This window comes from Odocoileus virginianus, unplaced genomic scaffold (assembly GCF_023699985.2).
Source record: "Odocoileus virginianus isolate 20LAN1187 ecotype Illinois unplaced genomic scaffold, Ovbor_1.2 Unplaced_Contig_25, whole genome shotgun sequence".
Taxonomy (NCBI): Eukaryota; Metazoa; Chordata; class Mammalia; order Artiodactyla; family Cervidae; genus Odocoileus; species Odocoileus virginianus.
Genome location: NW_027224342.1, coordinates 1,099,826 through 1,117,620, shown reverse-complemented (window position 1 = coordinate 1,117,620; position 17,795 = coordinate 1,099,826). Strand labels below are relative to the sequence as shown.

General features: G+C 37.6%; 1 protein-coding gene across 2 annotated transcripts in view; it reads left to right on the top strand.

Annotated features, from left to right (window-relative positions):
• The window catches only part of REPS2 (RALBP1 associated Eps domain containing 2), a 250,518-nt gene extending 235,734 nt beyond the window's left edge, over positions 1–14,784 (top strand). For both annotated transcript variants that reach the window (XM_070464477.1, XM_070464476.1), the window contains exon 18: positions 14,390–14,784. In XM_070464477.1, coding sequence (XP_070320578.1) covers positions 14,390–14,458 — 69 coding nt within the window. In that variant the 3' untranslated portion in view covers positions 14,459–14,784. The remainder of the gene's footprint in view (positions 1–14,389) is intronic.
• The last annotated feature ends 3,011 nt before the right edge of the window (positions 14,785–17,795 follow it).

The following is a 17,795-nucleotide window of genomic DNA, read 5'->3' as shown; positions in this document are numbered from 1 at the left end:
ACAGTCTCATGTTTTCACTAGATTATATCTGCAAATACCTTATTCTATATAAGTTCACATTTACAGGTACTGAGAGTTGAGTTAAACACATCTTTTCAGGGCACTCCTGACATCCCTTGATTTTCTATTGGATCATTGCCACCCACACAGAAACATGCTCTATTGTTGTTCAGTGTATTGACCCCCACATCCTCCTTCAGCTGCTGCCCTGTCTCTAGTCTCCTTCACAGCCAAGTTTCTTAAGAGTTGTTATTTACTGTCTCTGCTTCCTCGCCAACAGTTTTCTCTCCCTTGACTTTGCTGTGGCTTTTACTCTCCTTTACTCACACCCCTCTTACAGCCACATTCAGTGGGCCTGTTTTAATACTATTTGGATTTTCAGAACCTATGCCATAGACCATTGACAGTTCCTTCCTCTGAAATGTCTTTTCTAACTGGTTTTCAGGATGTCATACTTTGCGTGTCCTTCTCTTTCACTGATGATTCCTTTTTATCAGTCTGTACTGTCTCTTCATTTTTTATTTTCTCTTTCATTACTCCCCACCTTTGCCCTATTTTTTTTTTTTGGCTGCACCACGCAGCTTGTGGGATCTTAGTTCTACAGCCAGTGATTGAACCCAGGTCATGGCAATGAAAGGCTGGAATCCTAACTGTAGGCCACCAGGGAGCTCCCCTAATATTTTATTATGAACATTTTCAAGCATGCAAGAAAGTTGCACAATGTTGGTTCTACCATTCACATCTCACTACACTTGTTTTATCACATATCTGTCCTTTTTTCTATCCCTCTTATCTATCCTTCAGTCTATCATATTTTTAACATGTTTTTAAGACATCTGTGTGTGTCCCCTGAATATTTTAACATGCATATCATTAACTAGAGTTAAATATTTTTACAAACTTTCCTTATATTGTACATTTTACATACAGTGAGTGCACACATCTTAACTATACACTTGCTGGCTCTTTGTGTGTATACTAATGGTTCCTAACCCCATATCAAGATAGAGCACATTACCATCTCCTGGGAAAGCTCCCTCATACTCCTTCCCAGTTAATTTCTGCCATGCTTAACCCCTCTTCTAAACTTCTTATGCCATATTGTTGCCTCTTCTATAACTTTATGTAAACAGTGTCCTCCGACATGTACTTTTGTGGAAAGCTTCTTTCACATAGCATTGTTTTTGAGATTCATTTTCATCGTTTATGTCTCAGTAATCTGTTCTATTTTATTGCTGAGTGGTATTCTACTGAGTGAATATGCTATAGTTTGGTTATTAATTCTCTTATTAATGGACACCTGGAAATTCTAGTTTTTGCTATTTTGAATAAAACTGCATTTTTGAATAACTCTTTATGTGGAAATATTTTCTCATTTCTCTTGGGTAAATTTCTAGGATTTAGGATTAGTAGGTAATATGGTGATTGTGTGTGATTAGTTAGAATAGAAACTACTAGAGCTTTTCCCAAAGTGGCTGTAGCATTTAGTATTCCCACCACTACTATGTGAGAGTTCTGGTTGTTCCTCATCTTCACCAACACTTGGTATTGTTTTAATTTTTATCTAGTCCTGTGGTGATATAGTTTTTATTTTACATCTCCTTAGCACTTTTCTATGTGATTATTTACTTTTCATATTTTATTTTGTGAAGTGTTTTTTCCAAATGTTTGGCCATTTAAAAATCATTTTCATATGGCAGTTCTATTTCCAGTTTTTTAAGGAATCTCCACATTGTTCTCCATAGTGGCTGTACTAGTTTGCATTCCCACCAACAGTGTAAGAGGGTTCCCTTTTCTCCACACCCTCTCCAGCATTTATTGCTTATAGACTTTTGGATAGCAGCCATTCTGACTGGCGTGTAATGGTACCTCATTGAGGTTTTGATTTGCATTTCTCTGATAATGAGTGATGTTGAGCATCTTTTCATGTGTTTGTTAGCCATCTGTATGTCTTCTTTGGAGAAATGTCTGTTTAGATCTTTGGGGCCCATTTTTTGATTGGGTCATTTATTTTTCTGGAATTGAGCTGCAGGAGTTGCTTGTATATTTTTGAGATTAATCCTTTGTCTGTTTCTTCATTTGCTATTATTTTCTCCCATTCTGAAGGCTGTCTTTTCACCTGCTTATAGTTTCCTTTTGCATACACACCAAGGAAACAAGATCTGAAAGAGACACGTGTACCCCAGTGTTCATTGCAGCACTGTTTATAATAGCCAGGACATGGAAGCAACCTAGATGCCCATCAGCAGACGAATGGATAAGAAAGCTGTGGTACATATACACAATGGAATATTACTCAGCCATTAAAAAGAATTCATTTGAATCAGTTCTAATGAGATGGATGAAACTGGAGCCCATTATACAGAGTGAAATAAGCCAGAAAGATAAACACCAATACAGTATACTAATGCATATATATGGAATTTAGAAAGATGGTAACGATAACCCTATATGCAAAACAGAAAAAGAGACAGATGTACAGATGTACAGAACAGACTTTTAGACTCTGTGGGAGAAGGCAAGGGTGGGATGTTCAGAGAGAACAGCATTGAAACAAGTATACTATCAAGGGTGAAACAGATCACCAGCCCAGGTTGGATGCATGAGACAGGTGCTCAGGGCTGGTGCACTGGGAAGACCCAGAGGGATGGGATGGGGAGGGAGGCGGGAGGGGGGATCGGGATGGGGAACACATGTAAACCCATGGCTGATTCATGTCAATGTATGGCAAAAGCCACTACAATATTGTAAAGTAATTAGCCTCCAATGAATAAAAATAAATGAAAAAAAATTTTTTTAATAAATAAATCTTATCACATCACACACACACACACACAAAAATCATTTTCAGTCTTTCTTGTAGAGTTGCAGGTATATGCTTTTTATATTTTCTGTTGCCAGTCCTTTGTTGAGATATATATTTTATGAATGTTTTCTTCCAGTCTTTATTTTGCCTCTTAATTTTCTTAACTATCTTTTCGTGAAAAGAAGTTTTTAATTTTGATAAAGTCTGATTTACCATTTTTCCTCTTATTGTTATTAACTTTCTTCCTATTATATAAGGAAACTTTGCCTACATCTAAATTATGAACATATTCTCCTATGTGTTCTTCTAAATGCTTTATTGTTATAACTTTTACATTTAGATCTGTGATACATTTGTGTTTTTTAAACTATTATTATATACTAAACTATTATTTATTTATTATAAAGCTGTATATATTTAATGTATGTGACATGAGTTTGGAGGTAATTATACATCCATGAATCTGTCACAATTTATGCCATAAACTGCCCATCCCCTGTAAAAATTTCCTCTTGCCCTCATTATTATTGAAGTATAGTTGCTATATAATATTACACAAGTTATAGGTGTACAATATAGGGACTTACAATTTTTAATGGTTCTGCTTCATTTATAGTCATTATAAAATATTATCTATACTTCCTGTGTTGTATAATATATCCTTGTAGCTTATTTTATACCTAATAGTTTGTATCCTTTAATTCCCTCCCCCTATAATGCCCCTTTACCTTTTCCTCTTCCCACTGGTAACCATTAGTTTATTCTTTATTTATTTTGCTTCACTGGTTCTTAGTTGTGGCATGTGGGATCTTTAGTTGTGGCATGTGGGATCTTTAGTTGCAGCAAGTGAAATCTGTTTCAGCATGCAAACTCTTAGTTGTGGCATGCAGGCTTTTCATTGTAGCATGTAGGATCTTTAGTTGCAGCATATGAATTCTTTGTTTCGGCATGCAAACTCTTAGTTGTGGCATGCAGGATCTTTAGTTGCAGCATGTGAGATCTAGTTCCCTGATCAGGGATCAAACCCAGGCCCCCTGCATTGGGAGCATGGAGTCTTAGCCACTGGACTACCTGGAAAATCCCTCCTTTTTATTATATTCACTAGTTTGTTGAATTGTTTTAAATTCCGTGTATAATTGATCTCATGGGCTTCCCAGGTGGTGCCAGTGGTAAAGAACCTGCCTGACCAGTGCAGGAGATGTAAGAGACATGGGTTCAATCCCTGGGTCGGGAAGATCCCCTGGAGGAGGGCATGGCAACCCACTCCAGTATTCTTGCCTGGGAAATCCCATGGACAGAGAAGCCTGGTGGGCTACAGTCCATGGAGTTGCAAAGAGTCAGACACAACTGAAGCAACTTTAGCACGCACACATATACAGTATTTGTCTTTCTCTGACTTATTTCACTTAGCATAATGTCCCAAGTTCATCCATGTTGTTGCAGATGGCAGAATTTCATTCTTTTTTATCATTCACATAATTATAATTTCTTTTATGTGGTGAGAACATTTAAGATTTACTTTCTTAGCATTTTTAAGTATATAATACAGTGTTGTCAGCTATAGTCACCATGCTATACATTACATCCACAGAACTTATATATCTTATGACTGCAAGTTTGTACCCTTGCCCAACATCTCCCCATTTCCTGCACCTACCTCCCAGCCCATGGCAACCACCATTCTACTCTGTCTCTATGAAGTTGGCCTTTTTAGATTGCACATATAAGTGATATCATATGGCATTTGCCTTTCTCTGTCTGACTTATTTCATTTAGCATAGTGCCTTCCAAGTCCATCAGTGTCACAAATGGCAGAATTTCCTTTCTTTTGGCTGAGTAATATTCTGTTGTATGTATGTACCACATCTTCTTTATCCATTTGTCTGTAGATCAAAACTTGTTTCCATATCTCAGCTATTGTACATAATTCAGTGAACATGGGAATGCACATATCCCTTTGAGATCCTGATTTCTTTTCCTTTGGATATACCCAAAAGTGGGATTACTAGATCCTATGATGGTTCTTTTTTTAATTTTGAGAAACCTCCATACCATTTGTGTAGTTGCTGGCATACCATTTGTGTAGTTGCTGGATCAGTCCACATTCTGACCAACATTGCACAAGCGTTCCCTGTTCTCCATATTCTTGCCAACACTTATCCCTTATCCTTTTGATAATAGCCATTCTAACAGGTGTGAGGTGATATCTCATTGTGGTTTTGATTTGCATTTCCCTGATGATTAGTGATGCTGAACATGTTTTTGTGTACCTGTTGGCCATTTGTTTTAGAATGCTGTGTTTCCATTTTTATTTGTTTCAAGATAGTTTTTTTATTTCCCTTTTGATATCTTCTTTGACTCATTGGTTGTTTTGGAGTGTTTTGTTTAATCTCTGTGTCTGAATTTTCTAGTTTCCTCTTGTTACTTATTTCTAGTTTAATAACTTTGTAGTTGGAAAATGTACTTGGTATGACTTTGATGTTCTTAAATCTGCTAAGACTTATCTTGTAACTTATCATATGATATATCCTCAAGAGTATTTCATGTGTGCTTGAGAATATGTATTCTGATTCTAGTGGATGAAATGTTCTGTATGTCTGTTAGGTTCATTTGGTATAGTTCAAGACCAACATTTCCTTGTTACTTTTTTGTCTGGATGATATACCCACTGTTGTAAGTGAGCTATTGATGTCCCCCATTATTACTATGCTCTTGTCTATTTCATCTTTTGGATTTTTTTAATATTTACTTGATATATTTAGGTGCTCTGATGTTGGCTGCATATATATTTATGACTGTTATATTTTCTTTATGAGTTAATCCCTTTAACATTATATAATGACATTCTTTGTCTCTTGATACAGTTTTTGGACTATAGCCTGTCTTATCTGGTAAAAGAATAACTACCCCTCTTGTCTTTTGATATCTACTTGCATGGAATATCTTTTTCATCCCTTCATTTTTTTCTATGTGTGACCATAAAACTAAAGTGAGTCTCTTATAGGCAGCATGTAGTTTGGTCCCTTCTGTTTTTTTAATCCATCTATCTGCTCTATGTCTTTGGATTGGAGAACTTAATTCATTTACATTTGAAGTAAATATTAATAGGTAAGGATTTACCCTGTTAACTGTTTTCTGGCTGTTTTATAGTTTTCTTGTTCATTTCTTCCTCTCCTACTGCCTGCCTTTGTGAATTCATGATTTTCTGCAATAGTATGCTTTGATTGTCTTCTCTTTATGTTTTGTGTATCTACTGTAGGTTTTTGCTTTGTTGTTATCATGAGGCTTACATAACACATCTTGTAGGTATAACAGTCTATTATATGCTGATAACTTTGATTGCATATAACAACTTACCCTTTTGTTTTTGAACAAAAGCAAAAAAAGCAAAAACAAAAAAAATGGGCTTCCCTTGTGCCTCAGCTGGTAAAGAATCCACCTGCAATGTGGGAGACCTGGGTTTGATCCCTGGGTTGGGAAGATCCCCTGGAGAAGGGAAAGGCTACCCACTCCAGTATTCTGGCCTGGAGAATTCCATGGACTATACAGTCAGTCCACAAAGAGTCAGACATGACTGAGTGACTTTCACTTTGTTTTTGAATTCATAATTTACTTTTCATATTTTATATTCATTAACAAGTTATTTTAGCTATGGTTATTTTTAATACTCTTTTCCTTTAGCATTTATACTAAATTTAAGTGGTTAACACAGTGCCATATTGCAGTATTAGAGTATTCCGAATTTGACTATATACTTACCTTTACCCCAGTATATTGTATGTTTTCGTATTACCAATTAGAATCCTTTCATTTCAGCTTGAAGAACTTCTTTCTACATTTCTTGTAAGGCAGATCTGGTGGTGATCAACTCCCTCGACTTTTGTTTGTGTGGGAAAATCTTTTATCCCTCCTTTGTTTCTGAAGGATAACTTTGTTGAATAGAGTATTCTTGTTTGGTAATTTTTTTTCTATGAGCACTTTGTATTATCATCTCACTCTCTCAAAGGGTGCTAAGAAATCCACTGATAGCCTAATAAGAAGTCCCTTTTAAGTTGTGAGCTTCTTTTCTCTTGCTTCTTTTAAGATTTTTCTCTTTGAGTTTTGACAAGTTTATTATAATGAATCCTAAAGAGGAACTCTTCAGTGGAGTTCGTTTGATGAACTTTGAGCTTCATGAACTTCTATATCCATATCTCTCTCCATATTTAGAAAGTTCTCAGCCATTATTTCTTCAAATAAGCTTTCTGTCCTCCTCTCTCTTCACTTCAGGAACTCTAATAATTCACAAACTGTTTCTTTTGATGACATTGCATAGGTCATGTACCTTTCTTCATTCTTTTAAATTTCTTTTTTCTTTGTTCTCCTCTGGCTGGATAGTTTCAAAATCCTTGAAGCTATCTATCTTAGATTCTTTATTCTGCTTGATCCATTCTGATGTTGATGTTCTCTATTATATTTTTAATTCATTCATTTTATTATTCAGCTCCAGAATGTCTTGTGGCTTTATGATTTCTATCACTTTGTTAAACTTCTTGTTTTATTCATGTAGTATAGTTTTCCTAATTTAATTGACGTCTTTCTGTGTTTTCTTACAGTACATTGAGTTTCCTTAAAATAGCCATTTAAATTCTTTATTGGGTAAATCCTATATCTCCATGTCTTTGGGATGGGTTACTGGAAGATGATTGTAATTTGGTGGTGTCATGTTTCCTTGAAGTTTTGTGTTGCTATCTTCACATTTGAAGTAGCAGTTACCTCCTCCCAAACTATTTTCAATCAGCCCTGTTAGAGATTCTGACAGTTTCTCAGGTCTTCTATGGATGCACTTGCTCAGCACTTATTGTTCCTTCTTATGACACAATTCTTACTCTTGTATACCTTGTTATCATCCTGCAAAACACAAGGCCAAGTGCTGACAGCCTCCCTTTTATTTTCCCAAAGATGGCACTACTGCTCAAATTTGTGGTCTCTCATGGCCTACAGATTTGGGCCAGCAAGTCTTTCTGCATGTGTTCACTCACCATCAGGAATGTTAACAAGGAACTGGCCACAGGTTGATGGTGTGTGTAAGGCCCATGGAGTGCTGAAATGCCTCATAGGTAGTTGGAGGATGCCCAACTTATGGGCAGGCTTATGGGTGGGCTTCTTGATGGCGCCCCATGGGACATTTAGTAGGACCCATGTTCCCTTAATCCCTTTTGAGAGTCCTGTCTGCCACTCTCCCAGCCTCTTCCCCCTCCCCACCTCCAGTCATGCAGTTCACAATTCAGTACTCTACCTGGGGAACCTAGTTGCTCAGGTATGCACTTTCCTGGGAGAAATCATGGGCCAGAATCTTTTCTAGTCATAAACTGTGCTGCCTTGGGGTAAGGTGATGTGAGTAGTCAAACAGTTCTTCTTACCCTCCCAGTGCATCCAGACTTGTGTTATTTTTCTCTAACATTTTGCTTGAAACTTGGACTTCCACAAAAGTTCTTTCATCTCTGGGTGATTGTCTAAAACAGTGTTTCCCAGAGTTTCCTGGACTGTGGCTGAGAGGGCCTAGAGCTGTTTCTTGGACCCTGCTGGGTTCAGAGCCAGAACTGAGATCTGTGTGCCTATTACCAGATGCATGGCTGGATGAGACACCTCCTGGTGTCTCATATATGGTGCTGGATCCCATAACTCCCACAAAGGCACTTTGTGAATGGATGTCAAATTGTCATTGACAGGGGGACATGGACAAGGGATGTCTTATTCAGCCATGCTACTGACATCACTCCTGGTAGTTTTAAGTTTTTAAATGAACTTCCATAGTGTTGAGTGCACCAATATCTATGATCCATTTTGAATTAAGTTTTATGTATGTTGTAAGATTAGGGTCAAGGTTCATTTTTTTCCATATCAGTATTTCATTAATCTAGTATCATTTGTAGAAAAGTTTCTTTTCCTTCTTGGATTACTCTGATGCTGTTCTCAAAAATCTAATAACCATGTAAGTGTGATTTATTTATGGGTTCTTACTCCATTCGGTTAACCTGTTTGTTGATCTTTATACTGGTACTACATGGTCTTGATTTCTGTTACTCTTGAAATCAAGTAGTATAAATTTTTCACTATTCTCTCTCTAATTGTTGAGATTTTAGAAAACCTGTCAGTGGTTCTGAGTGTGTAAGTATTTGCAAATTGTTTCTTAAAATTTCATTTCCTAATTGAGTTTATGAAGGTCACAGAATATAAGGTCACACAGAAAGCAATCATATTTCTATATATAAGTAATAAACAAACAGCTTGTCACAGAAATTTGAAAAACAATAGTATCCACAATAGCTTAACCTCTGCCAAATGAACTACTTAAGTATAAATTCATCTGTATGCTGAAATGTGCAAAATGCTACTAAAAGAAATCTAAGAAGACCTAAATAAAGGGAAAAACATATGTAGCTTGTGGATTGGAAGACTCAGCATAGTAGTAATACTATTTTTCTCTAGGGTGATCTGTAGAATCCTTGCAGCCAATCAAAACCCCAGTAGGGTGTTTTGTAGACAAAGACCAGTGAATCCTATAATTTATATGTAAAGGCCAAGGAACTGGAATAGCTAAAACAAATTTGAAAAAGAAGAACAAAGATGGAGGAATCACTTTCAGTATCAGGCTTCAGTAATCAAGACAGAATGGAATTAATGATGAATCAGTGGAGCAGGATCAGAAGTCCTGAAGTAGACCATGTGAATATAAGCATTTGATCTTTGACAAATGTACAATATCAGTTTATTGAGGAAAGGATAGTCTTTTCAACATATTGTTTTGTAACAACTGGTCATCCATCTGTAAAAGCATGAACCTTGACCAAAAAAATCTCACTTTTGATACAAAGATTAACTTGAAATGGGTCATAGAAGCAAATGTAAAACATAAAGGTATAAATTTAAAACCTGTAGGAAAAAACATAGGAAAAAGTTTTTGTGACCCAAGGTTAGAAACAATGCCAGAAGCACAAACACAGAAAAAGTCAATAAATTGGACTTTATCAAGATTAAAAACTTTAGCTCTGTCAAAAACACTGTCAAGAGAATTAAGAGACAAGCTATAGACTGGAAGAAAATATTTGCAACCCATGTTTTTTGACAAAGGACTTGTGTCCAAATTATATAAAGAACTCTCAAAACTCAGTAATAAGAATTCTCAAAGCTCAACCAACCCAATGTAAAAATGGGCAAAGGATTTGAACAGATACTTCACCAAAGAGGATATAAGGATGGCAAATAAACATGTGCAAAGATATTCAGCATTGTTAGCCATTAGGCAAATGCAAATTGAAACCATGATCACAGACCACCACACACAGTGATAGAATTGCTAAAACAGAAAATCGTGACAGCATCAAGTGCTGTCACCTGGAACCCTCATGAATTGGTGGTGAGAATGCCAAATGATACCCCACTCTGAAAAATCATTTGTCAGTTTCTTATGAAGTTATATATACACTTAACCCCGTGACCCAGCAGTACATAGACATTAATAACAATTTTACATGATAGCTGAAACTTGGAAACAACACCAATATCCTTCAAAGGATGAAGGGATAAACTGAGTACAATGAAATAGTATTCAGTGAGCTTAGAAGGAGTGATAGACACAGTAATTTGAATGAAACTCAAAGGCATTATGTTGAATGAGACAAGCCAGTGTCAAAAAGTTAGGTACTACATGATTCCTTTTATCCGACATTCTTGAAAAGGCAAACTTTTGTATAGTGGTGGAAATACAGACCAGTGGCTGTCAAGGGTTATTATGCCTGTGGTAAAGGTTTATATGTCAGTGAGTAGTACCAGGGAGCTTTTTGGTTATTGGAACTGTAATGTACCCACTTTGTGGTGGCAGTTATACAAATCTATATGTGTTAACATTTGTGGAACTATACACTAAAAGGAAAATAGTCAACTTTACCATATGATAAAAAATAAAATTTTGAAAAATGTCAAACATCATTCTGTTTTATGAATTTTTGTATGTGACCTTGTTTTTGTTTTGCATTTTGCTTTCGCTTCCCCTCTACCGCCACCTCTTGTGTTGGCATAGGTCACTATTATCCACTGGTCTCTATACTTCGTAGGCCTTTTTAATTTGGAAACCTATATTCTTCAGTCCTGGGAGTTTTCTTGATTTTTATTGACCCCCCCATTTTCCCTGTTCTCCCTTCCTGATATTTTTCTGACACTGAACTTCTTAGTTTTGTTTTCTAATTTCTTCTAGTTTCTTTTTTTGGTCTATATGTGAAGATTTACTTATTTTTAAGCTCTAAACCTCCTATGCTTAATAACCAAGAGTTCATTTTTTTTCGTTCTCTGCTTGTTTCTTTTTGATGGCATCCTATTCTTGTTTTATGGTTGTAATATCTTCTCTTAGTTGTAGTTTTTCTTCTTCCTCAGTACTTTTTTATTTTGTTGTATATACTTCTCATTACATACTTTCCTTCAGTAGCTGATGGTCCTTCTCTGCTTTTATTTAGGAGGAGGATGAGAATGCAGATTGCAGGTCCATAGCCTGTTGTGGGACTTGTCATCTTTGAGCTTCATTCTCCCCCAATTTGACTGAGCTGTAGAGTTGGGGAATCCCCAAAGACAGTGTGGTTGGCTTTTTCTTCTTGGTCTGACTGGACTCCTCAAGGAAGAGACTTTTCTGGTCTCTTGCCTGTAAGGAACACGTGGTCCAGTGGAGCAGAGGACTCTGGTTCTCAGTATTCAGGGTATTCATTTAACCCCCCTATTTCCAGTCTAGTTTTTTGTCCTTAACTGTATCCGTGTATTTGTATTCCAGAGGTCATCTCTTTTGCCCTTCAAAGGAATAAATCTTCAGTGTTCTACCCTAGTGGCAAGAAGAATTGGGCAATCTGATTACTTCTGAATCAGACTTTCAAGGAACACTTCTTTAAGACAATCCTCTTTCCTTCTTTCACTTTCACTTTCATAGATATCTGAGACTGCCACTTTGTGTCTTTTAGGGATTCTTCTATGTAAAATCAGACTGGTTCTTGTTTTATCTCCATCCTTAGCTTGCAGTGCACTTTTATTTACTTGATCTGAGGAAGTGAAAAGTTCAAGGTCTAGCTAACAGAAATCTGAAGAATCATCAAGTGGAGCTCTAGTCATGGCCTCTCAGTCAGTTCCCAGACTGAGTTTACACATACAGAAGCCTTGAATAAAGGGGCATCTTAGTTACCTGCAAGAAGGACCCCACTGTGCAGCCAAAAGTTTATATTGTTAGTCTTTCTCTCAGACTTCCCCATAGAGCCTTGTGCCCATTTACCAGTGTGACTGTGCACTAGGGAAAAGGGACTCATCAGGTTTGGGAAGGTTTACTGAACACAGGCTCTAAACTGACATTCATTCCTGAAGATCCAGAATGTCCCTATGTGAGAGTAGGAGCTTCTGGAGATCATGTGATCAGTTGAGCTGAAGCTCAGGTACATCTCACAGTGGGTCCAGTTCATCCCCAAATCCACCCTGTGGTTATTCCGTCCAGTTCCATCAGGCATCATTGGAACATGTATTCAGCAACTGGGAGAATCCCCACACTTGTTTTTCTTGAATTAGCTAATTCATTCAGCATTAATTAGTTTGTCTTCCAGCTTACCAGTTTTATTGCTATCACCTCTTCCCTGTTGTCTTCCCTGTCCTTGTGTGTCTATGACCCCACCCCACCCCTAATTTAAAAAATTGTTTTAGAGTTCCAGTAGGGAATGAGTTTGGTACATAGGTTCAGATCCAGCTTTACTTGGAACCACCATCTTTATTATTTTGCTGGATGATGGTACCTAATCCTATGGCTTTGAAGGCCATCCAACCTCACAAATTTATGTCTAAAGCCCCTCTTCTCTTTCTTCTAAGCTCTAGACATGCATTTACAACTGCTTATTCTACTTTTCTCCTAACATACACATCTCAGATGCTTCATTCCCAACTGTCTCCTTGAAATGTCCATTTCTCATCCAGTCTTCTTGTTCTCAATTAATCCCACACTACCAGCCACCCTCTTGCTCAATTCCAAATCCTCTTCCTTCTTTCCTACATCAGCTTTATCAACATGTCCTATTAGTTCTAGATTTAAAGTATGTCCAGAATCCATCTCCTCCTCTCTGTGGCTACTACCTTGATCTAAGCCATTTTCGTTTCTCACCTGGTTTCATACAGTAACCTCCCAAATGCTCTCTGCTCCGACTCTTGTCCTGCTACAATCCATTGTCTACACAAAAGACAGAGTGAGAATTCTGAATTTGAAATTAGGCCACATGCCTTTCCTGATTCAAAGCTTTCATTGCTGTGCCCCTTCACTTTGAATGGCATCCACACTCCTTACTCTGTCTGCCGGGTCCCTGCCTAACTCTCTGACTTTAGTTCCTGCCAAGGTCTTCATTGTCCCCTCTGTTTTTGGTCACACAAGCCTTGTGGTTTATCAAACACACCAAGCTTGTTCCCTCCTTTGCAGCCTTGGTTGTTGCCATTTTGTCTTATTGAATATCCTTCACCTGCATCTTCCCGTGGCTCACCTCTCACTTCATTCAAGTCTCTTCTCAGTAGCGTCAGCTCTGAGAAGCCTTCCCTGACCACGCTCTCCACCTTTCTCCCAGATCCACCATTACCCTCTATTACAGCAGCTTATTTCCTTCTGAAAGCCTCCTGAAAGTATCTCTTTGTTTTTTTTTAAACTTTCTTATCTTTCTCCAGCCATTTGAGTATAAGCCCTCTGAGGGCATTGGTTTGAACTGTTTTGTTCCTTGGTGTTATCCTCACACCCAGAGCAGAACCGGGCCCTTAGTAGATATATATTCAGAGACTGTTGGATGGTAGGAAAGAGGGTAGGTAAATAAACTCTTGTTGAGTTCCGTAATGATTTTCATCATGTTTGTTCTTCTGGGATGTCTCAGAATTGAGTCTTTATATAGACTTCTTTTCCACCTTGACTGATTCTACTTCAGAATGCCTTTATGTGCTCTCTTTGTCATTAGGTCTGTTTTAGGGCTCAGAATTTGAGTTCCCAAATAGCAGACTGCAGATCCTCTTTTCTACCTTTAGCTGAGAAGACACATCTTCAGCCACAAATGCAGGATCCTGGATGACACTTTAGTGGAAGGACAGCCAGTGTCCTTTCTTATCCCTTGGTCCTGATCCAGTATGGTGCTGGATTAGAAACAAGAGATTGGAACTAGAAATGTAGTCCTGATGACCCACCTCTCAGTATTAGGAGTCTGCTTTTGCTTTTCTGCTCCCTTCTAATCAGTCTTTTTATTTTTAACATCCTTCTGTGTCAGCCACTGATCCTGTTAAAAACTTGAGTGTGAGATTTAGGTGTGGGTAGGAGGGAGGGTTGATCAATTAGTTTCATTTCATCATCTTAAGAAAGGAATTGAGAGACTACAAATTGTGAAGCCTCCTGTGTCCTGTCACCAGCTTCAAATACAACGCCTCCAAGTCTACTCATCCTTGAGTTATATGACACCTGAATGCTTGTGGTTCCAGTCATAAGTTTCTTTTTAATATCAGATGAAGTGGGGATGATCCCAATAAATGACCCCTCTCTTCTCTTTCTTTTGTACAACTCAGGAGGTTCATCAAGAACGGATTGCATTGGAAAACCAATTGGAACAACTTCGTCCAGTCACTGTATTGTGACCCCGCCCCCCACACAAGATTCAAGTAACAGTGGGTGACCTTTTCTGCCAAGATCTTTCCTTTGAATGTTTCAACGCAACTACTTGTCATAGATGTCTGAAACTGTGTCAAAGCTCTGAGCAGCAGAATGTAATCAATATCACCTTTTCTCTTGTGCTTCACGTGTATGTTTTTACTGTGGTAGAAAAAATGCAACTGATTGTCACACTTAAAATTGTAATTATCAGTGGAATTTATCTCCCATTCTTAGTATTTCCTCAAGGTGTTAGATGTTGCTCCTAATTGAAAACCAATCTTCTAGCAAATAAAAACAATTTAGAGCATTATTTATTTAAAGAGTTTATGATTTGTACAAGACCTTGTAACCCAGTACCTTCAGGATGCTTGTTTTATTTTCATATGTATATCATATATAGTAGGTTGGTTTCCTAAATAATTGTGATTCCAACTGGATAGTTGGATAGTCTTTGGCATGATGATGATAAAAACAAAACTAGAAGTAAACAAAATAATTAACTTTAGACTGGCACCATACCCTCCACCACTATATATATGCCAAAAATTGCTTCTCTAGTGCCATTTTGATACTATATCTAGCTCATGGGAGCTCATACATGACCGTTGTTTTCTATGGAGTAGCAAAGGCTTATTCAGTCTTACACCTCTGTGAAGTAGTAGTTTTGTCCATGATCTGTTTAACTTGGCCCAGCTAGGCTATCAACACAGATAACTCAGCCCTTTCACGCAGGTTTTTGGACAAGAGCAATCTGCCCTAACTGCCTTGCCCAATCAAATTAAATAACTAGTTGCCAGATCTCTACTTCTATCCTGCATGGGTTAATATATCTGTAAATGCATGAATTTGGAAACCACTCATCAAATGTGAAAGGCCGATGAGACTGTTTGGACTGATGAATATTTGTTGTTTGAACCCAGGTATTCAAACTAAGGAAGAAGGGGCAATGATTATTACCAGGAATCCAGCAATCTATGGTAGTTATTTTTGTCTTTGTTATTTTAACCTGGATCACAAGTGTATTGGGTTTGAAGAAATAATGAAAGAAAGTCAATCCTTACACTTGATATATGGTAATTTTGTTCTCTGTGAAGTGTACCCTTGAGGAGGGATTGGGTTATGTGCAGTTCAGAGGTGCCCAACCGACTCCAGTGTAAGTGATATAAAACAGTAAGCTCAAATCACAGAAGCCAGTATTCTATAGAAATTTACATAGCCCCTGCTTATCCTGTAAAGCTCAAGTTGACAGTGGGAATTGACTGACCCTCCCAGATACCTGGGCTCTCCAGCTTTAAAAGCAGTTCAACACGTGTAAATCCATGACTGATTCATGTCAATGTACGGCAAAAACCACTACAATATTGTAAAGTAATTAGCCTCCAACTAATAAAAATAAATGAAAAAAAAAAATAAAAGCAGTTCAAGATACTGATGACAAGTTTGCCATCTCTTGTGCATTTTGCTAGGTTACCAGTTCTTAAGATACTGTGGGACGTGTGCTAGGTCCTTTCTGAAGTGGTTTAGCAGAGGTCTGCAGTTTGCAGGACTAAGCCTTTAATTTCAGTAGAGGTGACTGCTGTTAGAAGAAGTAGGCATTTATTTAATCCTTCCTTACTCCATTGGCAAGCTTTATCAATAGTTTAATGGCAGAAGAGAAATGCTCAAACAGATGATTTTTTCCAAAGAAAAACAAATTGTTGATTCTGTTCTGTATATATTAGAGGATTCAGAATTGCTTGGATTTTGAAAATCCTAAGACTTGAACTCTTTCTCTAGTCCCCTTTCCTTCCCTTTTGGCTGCCTTTTTTGTCCCTGTGGGAGGGTTTCAGAGTCAGTTTAAACCTTTTCTAAGATACGAATGGGTGAGGGAACATTTTTTAGGTAACTTCTTTTCACATGTTCTGAGAACTGGGGGCTGCAACACATTTTATCAACAGTGTCCACATCGCAGACATTTCACATCATATTTGTCTTTTGTTCCATTCAATCCAGGAAAGTCTAGCATATGCACTTTATCTCATAATCTTCCAGGACATACACACACACTCCAGATAGCACTTCATATCCATTAAGCAGACATATAAACTAAAGAATGTTAGTCTATGTTCTACATTTTAAAAATATTAACATGTTTTTCCCTCATCAAGCCAAAACAAGAGTGAGCCAAATTAGGAGTTTGGCGTTTTTTTTAGTTGGCTTGGTGTTCATTAAAGGGAAAAACTTGCACTGGATAGTCAAAGGCTCATGTGTTGCATAGTATCACCAATATTTTAAGATAGGCATTGCATTAAAGCCCACAACAATACTATCTACACCCCACCTTCCTGACTGGACTTAATAGTGACCACAGTTTCTAAGTTGCCTAAAAGTGGATTTTTAAAAAAACCAGTTAAATACACACACAACATCATTGTCACCTAACTAGTGCTCATCCTTTGTTTTTCTGTTTTCTTAGGATGTGTATTTTTAATTTAGGATTATAACTTCTGATAATGTTTCTGTGAGCCTTTCATGTGATTTATAGGAAGACTGGGTTATTGCTGTCACCATTATACCTCTTTTGTAAAACTACTCAAGAGTAAGACCTGCTTGTTGGGCAGAAATCTGTGGGCAGAATGTTGATGTTGCCCCCATCCATGAGGGTTTAATAACCTTATTGTTAATCAGTCTTCCTCCATAGGAGTCTCATAATTCCAAGAATGAGTGCACAGTATATTACCAATTTACTGGGTACCTCAGCATCTCTGGTTTTTGGCTTCTTGCTTTGGCCACCTCCCTATCCAGCAGCCATGAAGCAAACCCAAAAGGTAGACTGGAGGAGTGTGTCATAATCAAGGCAGACATTTGAATTAGTTGGAAGTATCTGACTGCTTTATAAATATTAGAGAAATGCTTTGGATCTGGTTAGGAGAGGAGGCCGCTTAGCTGGGAGCTGTGCCCATTTTCTTCTCATTGCACAGTAGGATGTCGGAGATGAGAGGACCTGTTCCCATATCCTGCAGCTGCTTTGGGGAAACCAAGGCCCTAAGAAACCACAGTTCCTAGTCCAAGAATCCATAGAAGGAGGGAGCTATTGACAGAGTTGGATTTTATGGATTCTAAGTTGAGTCCTCTGGCCACTATCAGAAGGGTTTCTTCTATTTACCATGTTTTATTTACTTAATTAATCAGTTTTAAAATATGGAAACATGTTTTAGTAAGTTTGAGATCTAGATATTTCTCTTGGATTGAAGCAAAAAATAAAATCTGAAAGAGTAGGATTGAACTATTTGTTCTTCTGAACACCTCACCTTTCATGATGTAGTAAATTACCCTGGGTTT